The sequence below is a fragment of the Channa argus genome, chromosome 17 (assembly GCF_033026475.1).
Source record: "Channa argus isolate prfri chromosome 17, Channa argus male v1.0, whole genome shotgun sequence".
Lineage (NCBI taxonomy): Eukaryota > Metazoa > Chordata > Actinopteri > Anabantiformes > Channidae > Channa > Channa argus.
In genome coordinates this window covers 17,519,672-17,531,409 of record NC_090213.1, presented here as the reverse complement: position 1 = coordinate 17,531,409, position 11,738 = coordinate 17,519,672, and the positions used below count along the sequence as shown (strand labels likewise).

General features: G+C 37.6%; 1 protein-coding gene across 1 annotated transcript; it reads right to left on the bottom strand.

Moving 5' to 3' along the window:
• Window positions 1-296: 296 nt before the first annotated feature.
• Window positions 297-10,536, bottom strand: LOC137103045 (uncharacterized). The gene is made up of 5 exons (XM_067483053.1): window positions 10,387-10,536; window positions 7,040-10,130; window positions 6,697-6,837; window positions 5,445-5,525; window positions 297-3,519 (listed from the first exon to the last, which is right to left on the bottom strand). Exons 2-5 carry the CDS (start codon window positions 10,125-10,127, stop codon window positions 3,404-3,406), a joined length of 3,426 nt encoding a protein of 1,141 aa, XP_067339154.1. The 5' UTR covers window positions 10,128-10,130; window positions 10,387-10,536; the 3' UTR covers window positions 297-3,403.
• Window positions 10,537-11,738: the final 1,202 nt, after the last annotated feature.

Sequence of the window (11,738 nt, the reverse complement as noted above, 5' to 3'; positions counted from 1 at the left end):
AACTCCTCCTTTGATAGAAACCCAAAGATGCATTAGCTAATGTATAGAAACGTTGGCAGCAATGTTCAAAACCTTTTGATATAATCATATACCTCAAGGCCTCAGTGTGTTTTGGAAAGAAAATAAAGCTCTGGTTTTGTCCTGGTACAAGAGAACCAAGTCATCATTTTCATGTTTGATAAACTAATTAATCCCAGCATTGCTCATATTTTCTCGTTGTTGTCTTTATCTGCAAATATCTTGGGCCAAAAAAGTATCAGAAATTCAAAGTCGTGTAATAAATGTTCCTACTAACTGTTGAAATATTGAAGGCATATCAGCTACTGCCCATTAATTATCGTCTTGCTTTCCAGTAATGAGCTTTCTAAGTATAGCCTCAGTGGTTCTTCCTACACAGAGGAGAATGCAAATTATTCATGAGGCATAAGGGGAAGAGGAAGTGTGTAAATTCTGCATCTTTAAAACCTTTCCATGGACATAGTAACTTTACTTAGACTCTCACACTGGGATGATGCCCATCCTTTAGACACTAATGAAAATAAACCGATGTCTGCAATAATAGTTGGTAACTAACATAGCTAGTTTGCTAATTAGGCTGAGTTGTTGAGAATCCGTCCAGCTCCATTTTTTAGGTTTCCAGATGCCTCATTTTAAAAAGAATTCTGGTGTTAAATATGGACTTAATACACTAGCTGTAGTATAACATGCCAAATGACAGCGATAAAGGTGGATGTCCTGGGTAGTCAATATCTTAAACATTTAATAATTCATGCAGAATACATGAAAGTACAGAAAAAACATTATTCTTAAATGCAACATACAACTAGTTTGTCTGAGTAGAAACATGATAAGGAAGATGTTGAACTATTTTATGTAACATAACTCAGCTTAGCTGCCTAGTTTACATACATTAAAAAGCAAGAGGCTTACTTAGATTAGCTACATTCTGCACTTCCATACAGAGTATAGTATGTCAGCCGGTGAACTGTGCATGCACAACATTTAACGTTGAAATATGGGGACTCTGAAGATTTAGTCTACAAGGTTTGTGGTTTTCAGAATAAGGAAACACATCATCCTGTGGATAAAGTTTGAATATATATGGGAGCCAATTTCTGTTCTAATGATGAAACAGTATGTAGCAGAGGTAAAACTTTTCAAGTATTGTTAATTAGACAGTGGAAATTAACACAAACAATTTATGATGATATAATAATACAATGGTATTGCTGTTATCATAGATACTATAATAGACACATTTTTCATTTACTAGCTGCAGCAGTTGTGTAAATCGAAATACACTAAAGTCTACTGTAAAATTTACCTACGATAAGTAGCGCAGGGTTACATTTAGAACAGAACGTACTGCTTAATAATAACATTAATAGCTGGGGTCATTAATTGTAAAACTGTTTGGAAATTATTCAGCACCTTCATTTTAATGCATGTGGTAATTCTGATCATGGTTTAATTTTGAAATGAGATAACTATGTAAGCAGTGCGAAGCACAACACTGCACTTTAAGTGCTGGCTTTTTTGTAATCAATAGGAAATAATATTAGATGAAATTCTCTCCTAGTAACTGTATTTGAATCTTCAGTTGTTGCTGAAAAACAGTCGTATGAATATTATATTTAGAGGTTAGGGGATAAAAAGTAATTACCAATGTTGTTAGCAGTCCTTACCAATGGCTGAGCAGAATAGGTTTATTAGCTAAATGAGGAAAACATGGATATCTATATGCAAGCAAAGATTAGGCCTTGAAACAAATCAGCAAACAAAACGTGCACATACCAATCAGACACAACTGGCGCTGACATAGTCATTATACAGAAAAAAATACAAATAAATAAATAATAAAAATCTAATTCAACACCCCCAGCCTTCACATACTTTGCCCGATTAAAACGGTGAATGTGTAGCGCCGGAATCCAATTATTTTTGGAAACCCATACCCTAGCATTGTGTCTTTTTGATTTTCCCCTGCCTGTATGCCAGCTGAGGCACCTTCCTCGTTGTAAAACAATGCTCCCTAAAAAAGTCCTATTAACCGAAAAATATCCTACCCATACAGATAAAATGCTTATTTTAGTCCTAATAAATTCTAAAAAACAGAGAATACTGGTATAGTGGTTTGATGAAATGGACTAAGAGGATACCTGCTAACACAAAGGGGACAACTGGAGCTAGTTTTAATCCCTTTTTTCTTAAAAAAAAAACAAAGTGTGTGTGGTAATTTCTGCCAATTCTACTTTGCTGCTTTACAACATTAATGAACCGCATTACATTGCAGTGGTAATACAGTGGGCAGGTTCTATCCGGCAAATGTAACTTGAGTTCAGTCTTCTATTACAAAAAAACAGTGTGACTAGACAACAAAAAATTCACTTCACGTTTATGGGCCTGTGAATGGCAGGTTAACAAACCCAAACAACATCCTTCATACCATCATTATAACTTGTAAAGTGTCACTTCTACTGTCTGTGGCCATTATAACAAGACTCTATGTTGAAATCAGTTTAGTATCTCTTCACCTGCTGAATATGGAAAGAGGTTAAACTTTGGAGAGGTACACTGTGTTTTCAAGATACTATCAGTGTCTGAGGGAACAATATCGAAAAAGTGTGTAAATGCTTCCTGTTTATCACAATAATAAGCATCAATCTTTGTATTGCCTAAAGCTAAACTGTGTACAGTGTAAACATGAGAAACACATTTTGTATGTAATTATAAATTATATTTTACATTTAATTCTTAGGGAAAAAAAACAAAACACATTTTTAATATTAACTGTACTGTAGCTAAACTTTCAACGGACCTGCACAAGGATATGCTGCATACATGTGAAGGTATGTGATGGTCAAGTCAGAAAGCAACAGTAACAGAACATTCTCAGCTCATTTAGCCTGACTGAATACACCCACACATAACAGCAACAAGTAGCATATTGCAGTAAACAGAGGAAGGTGAATGTACACTATACTTTGCAAAACATATACATACTAGTTTAATAAATAAATAAATAAATAAATGGTGGGAAATTATTATTAATTATTATTTTTCCTAAAAATAAATACTGTCATGGCGTAAGGTAAGACACTTACGTATTTACTAACTGCTAGGCTGCTCAAAGAGTATTCAGTGGTAGATAAGTTTTATATGGGAACCTTCCGTGAGAGGGTGCATGTAAATTTGCAAATGCAATACAGGACATTTTGTAATTTCAATCTTTCATAGATTAAAATTTCTGTAAAAATGTAAAGAAACCAGAACAACTCACAAAACTGACAGACAGTAGAGGCACATAAAAGCACCTGATATTGCGCATTAAATAGGAAAATAGCAGGGTGCATGTGTAAAAAGCAAGATATTAATAGTATCACCTTGAATGTATTTCCGAAGCTTATTTGTAGGGGTGTGGATGGTGTAGGTGTTTGGTCTTGGCTCTCTTTGAAAGGCCGACCCGGATCGGCCGTGTGCATGTTCTGAGAGGTTTCAGTCTCCTAGGCTGCTCTGTACCTGCACACAAAAATAAAGACTGTGTGGAAAAGTTCTGCATGGCTGCCAACACAGGAGCTTGCATTCTTGAACACACTGCTGCATCATTTGTGGCTTCATCATATACTCTACAATTAACATGAACTATGGACTTTTATGTCTCAAAGCCCACCAGAGCATTCAAGCTTTGCTTTTCTGTTAATGGATCACCATGGCAAACAACAAAACATTTGTGCCTCTGTAATTTTTTTTTAATAGAGTTGACATGTTTGTTTCTCTTAAATTGACAAGCTGAACACGCTGCATCTCCATATAGGCATGTTTTTAACCTCTCTTCTCCTCTTAAATATTCAAAGGCCAGCTCACTTTACTCCCAACAAACACACTTGTTCTTATTATTTAGTTGAGACCAGCAGAAAGAGAAGCAGAAAGGACAGAGTTAAGCTGGGTAAGGTATCTCTGAATATTAAGATTTACACTTTGATGCTTTAATTGCAGTGTTGGGCTCATTACTAAAAAAAATTACAACATTACTTATTACTCCTTACTCTTTTCAAAATGAGTATTATTACTTATTACTGTCAACAGGAAACTCATTGCATTATGTGTTAGATCACTTTTTTAAATAGGAAGGTGAAGTGGTTGTCCACCAATCTTGCAGTTGTTGGTTCAATCCCCAGCTGCATAGCAGCTCCCCCATCAGTGTATGAGTATGAGTGTGTGTGTGTGATTTGGAGTGCAGATGGGTGAATGAGAATCAGTGTAAAGGGCTTTGAGTGCCAATAGGTAGAAAAGTGCTATATAAGTGCAGACCTTTAAATGTTTAGGTTCTGAAAGAGAGGTAGCGTGTCATCCATCACATATGCAGCCACAATCCGTGTTAGTTCTTTTTGTTTTCCTTATAGCTGCTGTAAAATACAGTGACCATGACTTTTACAATGTTTTTCTGTCTTAATAAGTCTTTTAAGAGTTTGACGTCTTATGTAATGCTTGCTGAATGTAGGCACTTACATTCTCCATGCCAGCTTACTGCTTAAGGTGCTGCTAATAGTGAGGTGAGCAAGCGCCATGACTATGAATATTAACTGTCGAATTTTTAATATTTGCTGTGTTGACAACAAAAGCAACATTTTAATGAGCTGTTTTTGGAGAAAGAAACAGCAATAATATTACTAAATTTCTTCTTGTATAGTCTAATGCTACTTGTTACTAGGGCAAGTAATGTGGTGCAACAGATCACAAAAGTCCCCGATCAGTTCATTTTTTTAGATTGGGGGGTGGGAGGCAGCACACAAGTTTTAAATAAAATATTAACACATATATTTCAAAATATCAACAATTCTGTTGCTAAGTTTAAGTGTTAAGTTAAAATTAAAAAAAATTAAAAATTCTTGAATCTTTTTTCATAATGATGACGATGTCTGCATGTCTGTCTAGGAAGATAGTACACGATTCTGCAGTCGCTGTCTTCTCTCTGAACTAAACTGTCGGGCACAGAGATGTAGCATCTAGAGGGAGTGCTGAGCAGAGAGGGATCATTTAGAGTCTCACACTACCGCTTGCGAAGTTCCACATTGTACCATGGTGGTCTGCGTGTCACATACATGCTGGGGGGGATGATCCATATGGATCATGGATAAACCGTAAACCTGTTACACCACTTGAAAGTAATATTATTACAGTAACATCTTTGTCTGTATCTGTTTGATACTTTTATAATTTTAATGTCACTTTATAGTATGAAATAAAACCAAAACAAAATGCACTAAATTATTAGTTAAATATTAGTTGACCAATAATCACAAACTTAAACACATTGAAAACCCTTATTTAGTGTTATGTATTGTATTATGTATTTAGTTTATGTATTATCCAAGGCTAATGCAACACTGTCTTTTGGATTTTAAGCCTCTGTGCATTTTTAGCCATGACAGCATGAAACTCACTGCAGCTCGGTTGTTCCAACAAAGGTAGACACATGAAGGATGGAGACCACGTTTTCCTCTTCTGCTCTAGCTCCCTGGGCTCTGAAACCAACATATTGACAGTCAAAGAGAGCCAGAAATGACCGGCAAGTTCTGTTTTGTTTGCTGCCCTATTTACCCTTAAACAACATTTTTGCATTCACAGTGGGCTTATCAATCCGCTGCAGCTTATTGAGGAATGAGAAATTAATGTTTGAACATTTATGAGTGGAAGCTGTGTCAATTTAAAAAGAATAATTAATAAAAGCAAGAATTTCCTCACGAAATTAACCTAGCTGACCTTATAAAGTCTACCAACAAAATCCCTGGAAAAAGTTAATTATACAAGAAAAACAATAGAATAAAGGAACTGTTAGCTTCAATTAAACATTTTTAGGTAATATTTTTCAGAATTGTTTTTTAGCAATGCGTTGTTTTTCTGGCAGATGATTCTTCTCAGATTACTGCAATTTAGTCCTGTCTTTCATCTTTGTAAAGCTAAATGTCAAACAACATCCTGCTTTTAAATTTAGACAAAACTGAGATGAACAGTAACTGTGATTTCTCAAAGTTTGACAGCAAAGAATCTTGGTCTCACAATTAACGCTGTTCTTTATTTGAAACTACATATACCACCAAGACTGCCCTCTTTCTCCTATAGTACATTTAAGAGACACAAGGTATCTTCTCTCTCCATGGCAGATGATATTAATTCACAGGTTTGTGTTATCCAGACTAGACTTATGTCATGTTTTGTTTTCAGGCCTACCACGAGATAGTATCAGAAGTTTTCAAATGGACAAGAATGCTGCAGCTAGAATTGTAACTAAATCCAGAAGATTTGACCGCATTACAACTATTTCAGCTTCCCTTTTATTGTCTCACAATTCATGTCAGATGAGACTTTGGTTTTGTGTTGTAATATCTACTGGCCTTCTCTGATTATACTGTTGTTTCTTGTTCCTTTTCTCTCGTTTTTCTCTGCACTTACCCGACTGAGGTAGACAGCCACCCACTCTGAGCCTGTTTGTGTTTGTGGAGGTTTTTTTCTGTAAAGGGAGTTTTTCCTCCTCACTGTTGCCTAGTGCCCACTCAAGATGGGGTTTGTGGGTTTGTTCTATAATTTCTTAAGTTATTCAGATTACTACTGCTCTTTAAGATGTGATTTGGTAGTGCTTTTGCTCCTGGAAACATATAGCGTTGTAAGTGAATTAAGAAGAAATGAACTCTGTACCTCCGTGTTTCTCTGCAGTGTACATAGATGTTTCAGGGCATGAGTTGCTGCTAAGGGGCACCTCCTGTTCGCCATCACAACTGCCGGCGATACTAGAATCCACCGGATCACCTTTACACGCTTCCAGGCTGCAATCTTCATCTGCACCATTAAATGATAATCATAAATCAATATATTTTCATTTTATTAGATAAACATGCCTTTGCACAGTGCTGTATATTGCACAGTATTCCCTTTATAGTGATTGTTTTTTTGGGGTGGTTGGATGTTTCAAATGGTGCATGCTGTCATAGCTGTAACTGAATACTGTACAGTAAATATGAGTCATATTTTTTGCAGTTACCTGTTACTGTGTTTCTTTGGCATCCCAGGTCTGTGCTGCTGAGATGTTTTTTCCTTAAGTCCGCCTCCAGTGGTTGAGTTATATCATGGCACTGCTCTGGTGATGATGCTCTATTGCTTGCAAAATCACTTACACTCATATCAAAAAACAAGCTCAGTTCTTTCAAGACCATGTCAAAGTTTTTTTTCATCTCAAACTCAGGGTAACTGCTAATGTCAGAGGCTGGTCTGTCACTTTCAGTGGAACCAGTAGAGGATTTTGACTGTGTGTTTAAGTCACCCCGGATGGGCTCACAGATTGATTCACAGTTAGACTGCTGCTCCGGCCAGTTGATGGCAATAACATCAGCTGCTGAGATGTATGGGAGCTCCTTACAAATTGTATCGCTGTTTGAAAATCCATCTGACATGTAGGCAGTGTGACACTCAAACCTTTCCACCTCCCTCCTGCCCTTATTCTCCTCTTCTAATAGTTGATCATGCCCTTTACTCTTAGTCCCTGGTATGGAGTGGGAAATGTGTCGCTGGGGTGTTTTCAACAGCTGCCCAGGCAAACTGGTGAGAAAAAGATGGTTGTTCAGGCCGGCATCATAGCTGTCGTCATCATCCGGTGAGAGCTGGATCTTTTCGAAAGTATCAAATCCCTCTGGCATTCTGTCATAGAGTGAAAAGGCAGATGGCACTGGGGGAAATCTGTCACTACAGTTTGAGGATGTAGGCTTGCTGTTAGCATACTGTGAATAACTTAAATCATTAAGACATGGAACGACCGCATCCCTCGTTAGAGGAGGTGTAAAGGCAACAAGGTCATCTGTATTTTCAATCATACATGTTTTAGCTCGGTCTTGATAAGGACAAATACTGTGCTTGCTTTCTTCTTCATTTGGTATAAGCAGGATTAATTTATTAGCTCTTGTACTCATTTGGTCCTCTGTGCAGTCACCGACACATTCCACACGTGACACTTCAGTGATGCATGTTTCATATTCAATTTGTTGTTGTAGATGCTTTGATTTCACCACTATCTTTGAGTTTTCATGCCCGTCAGTTTTCATTTCGTCTCCCACATTTGTCACTTCTTTACCTTTCTTGTCTACAGTTGTGTCTAACATCCTGGACATATTAGCACTGTACGAGTGGTCAGAAAAATAGTCAAATGTCTTTCCCTGTTCATCTCGAAGAAGTGTTATCCCGCTGTCAAATTCACTACTTTCCCCATCTATGCAATCACTTATGCAGTCGCAAGTTGATATTACAGTTGTGTCTTCATGTAGCTCATTTTGTTGTAGACATTCTTTCATTGACTCCAGTGCTTTCTCTAGCTTCCTGTAGTCACATATTTGTATTTCTTTTTCAAAACTTGTAATTTCTTTTCTGTCCTTCATATCAGTTGCCCAGTCCATTCTGGCAATTTCAGTCTCTGACCATTCAGCATCCTGCTTGGTCAGGTTGTCAAGTCTAACAGGAAAACAGTGAGACTGCTCCTGCTTTTCCAACTGATGTCCCACGGTCTCATGACTTTCCTGTCTTGCGTGCCCAGCAGAAAGGGGCTTTGCAGAGCTGCGTGGTATGTTGCCTTGATTGCCAGTTATGTTGTCTAACTCATTGGTAGTGATGGAGCAAACCTGTGGTTCTGTGTATGACTGACATAAGTCCTCTTTTTCACTTTTGCACTGCTTTGTTGTGCTTTGGTGATTAAACTGCCTGGTCTGGTTGGGAGCTGAAAGCTCGTCTAATGGCCTGACATCGAAACAGAGTGAGAGAGGGTTTTCTGTCTCACAGGCTTTTATTGATAGAGATAATTCTACACCTGGAGTTCTCTTTGAGTTACAGCATTTCTCTTTAGCCTCGCTGTCAGTTTCACTCCAGATTGCGGGTTCAATTACACTGAAAACGCCTGGATTATTTTCTCCTTCAGCAGGATCTTGACTGATTTTTGCAGAAATGTGAGTCCCAGTTGCGTAATTCGCCGTTTCATTCCTAACGTTGGCTATCATCTTGCCAGCAGCATGCTCTCCTTTCACCCCACAGAGGTCATCAGTTTCAACGCACACATTCTCAGTTTCATTACTTCTCACTAATACCACATCATAAGAAACAACTGATTCCTCAACACATTCAGCAACTGGAAAAATGGAGTACTTGCTCATGTTGTTCTCATTTACTTGGCCCTTTGTTTCCCCATCACAGATGGCAACATTTTCATTTTCACGAATCTCCAATTCTAATATTTTTTTCACGTTTTTTGCATCTCCTGCAAAATTTCTGAAGGGGTATGCGTATGAGATGTATGATTCAAAGTCTGCATAATCCATAGAGGATTTGGGACTGCTACCCTCCTCCTCCTTCTTAGTAAATCCGTTGCTGTCCTTCTTCTGATTACTGACTTTGACTTCAGCAGTTTGGCAAGTACAGAAACCATTTTCATTTGTGCAGTCAGACTGACATATGACCTTCTTACCACTCGAACTGAGAGTGAATACTTGGATTTGACTGATAAAGTCTTGCACCTGCCTCCAATTTTTTTTGTTTCCAGCAGGAAAGAAGCAACCGCCATTAGCCTTGCATTCATGTGAGTTCAGCAGTCGTTTGCTATCGGGGCGACTGGACATGTCAGGGACAGCATCTTTTAAAGTTTGAGACTCTGCTAATGCCCCACCTGCATCATCTAGGGGGTATGAGAAAAGTTTGTCACTTTTATTAACTGTTGGTGGGTGTTCTTCCCCCAGATGTACAAGGTGTTTCCCAGCAGCGATGAAGCACATTTTAGAAAGTCCTGTGTTTGCATTGTTAGTGTAAGTAGTCGTCTTGGTAATTGGGGTGACAATTAATTTAGTGTCTTGCGTTTCCTCTTTAGGTTTTTCACCTTGATTATTCTTGTGTGCTACTGTGCGTAGGAAGACATAGTTCTGTGGGTTACTTTTCGGTGACGAGTTCCAAAATGTCCAAAGCTCTGAAAAGTCAAACCTGCTTTCTCCACTGTGGTTATCTGTCAATGTACAATGTGTCCTTAGTCGTTTTAGAGACGGTGGTGAAGCAAGCTCTCTCTGTGTTTGCAGACCGTTATCTTCTTCTGTGATTCTATCCATCTACTAAAGCAAAAATAGAAACAGCCAGTGTCAACACTTCATCTGAAAGCCACGCTGCTCAGATCAATATGTGTTACTCTATCAAAAAAAAGCAATGATGGGAAGAGTGTTTCCAAAGCATTTTTTTTTCTCAAATATTACATTCAAAAATATATTCCAAGACTTTTCAGATGGGAACACTGAGTCAGGCTATTTCAAAGCTGCCGTCCATATTTCTGTCTGTATAATAAAAAACGACTCATGTGGAACAGCAACTTACCGCGCACACAAGATATGCAGTTCAAATCACATGGATGTAATCTCACAGTGGTCCTCTGAAATAAAGGACACAACAACATGATTCGGTGTGTGGATTTCCTATAGCAGAACAGACGGTTACACAGCATGATGCTGATTCACTGTACAGTTCCCAGAGATGGCACTAGCGACAAGGCTGATCTGCTGCCTCCCTACTTTAACACTCCAATCAGAAACTGGTGTGCTGTACTGTTTGGGATGAAGCTAGGTTTGTTACAGTGAACATAATAAACCTTTTTCACATCTGACATTTTGAATTGCCATTGTAGAAGCAGTAATGGTATCACTAATGACATAGTTAATTCCATTCAAGTGAAATATCTAATATCTGAAACCAAAGGAATTTATTATTTTTTAGTATTCAAATATGTGTCTTTATCATGCTCTTACTGGTGTACAGTAAGTCAAACGTTAGAAGGAAGATTGAGAACACACCAGGGTGCTGACATCAAACGTGATGTTTATGTTACCTGGGAGACCAGCTTATCACACCACGATATTTGTTGTGTTTATTAATTTTAAGTATGAGTATTTGCAAAACTATATTTGAAATACCAGAAAATCTACAATATAATAATCATTATAATATGCCAAATAAAATCATTATGTTCCCGCTCTCATATCTAGGATTTGTAGCGTGCTCACTGGCCTTGGAATTATCTGATTTAAAAAAGTTACAGTACATGAGTAATATTAACATAAAGTGTTGAATTTAAAAAAAAAATGTTTCATTAAGATTTTAACTGTTGTGTGGAATGAAAATAAACTTTTACAATTAGCTAGCTGCTAATGTTAGCTTTCCTTGGTACTCGATATTAGGGACAGTAACTTTATTAGAGAGCTGACGGTAGCTACAGTATAAATGGCCCAACACTAAAAGCCTATAGGCTTTTTCACAAATGCCTCAATTTCATGTTTACATTTCTTTTAACCTTACTACATATTTGCCTTATAGAATTTGTGCTGTTTATAGTATATAGGGTGATATATGTTTATTAAGTTGCATTATACAGTAGCAGTGTAAGCTAGCATTATGTTAGCTTAGCTTAGCGAACTCACAACTGAAAGGTAACCAATGCCTTCATTAAAACCTTCTTTAGTTATGTATTTGCTGTTATTAAATCATGGAATAATAATTCATTTTCTCACACACCTGTTGTTAGTTACTCCTAAGTTACTCACCCAGTTTCTAACAGCATTACATCAGTTACGGCAGCCAGGTTTCTTATTGGTATGTCGCGCGAATCTGCTACTAGCAAACAACTACAGTTTTCACGTTCTACTTTAAAGTGAAACGCGAAAACGTGTAATTTC

Bases quoted from the DNA above. Each gene is read 5' to 3' on its own strand.
- LOC137103045 (XM_067483053.1), bottom strand. From the start codon at position 10,127: ATGGATAGAATCACAGAAGAAGATAACGGTCTGCAAACACAGAGAGAG. The intron at 6,838-7,039 runs GTAACTGCAAAA...TTAATGGTGCAG, and splicing joins CCAAAGAAACACAGTAACAG to ATGAAGATTGCAGCCTGGAA. The intron at 3,520-5,444 runs GTGAGTTTCATG...TTTTGTGTGCAG, and splicing joins GTTGGAACAACCGAGCTGCA to GTACAGAGCAGCCTAGGAGA.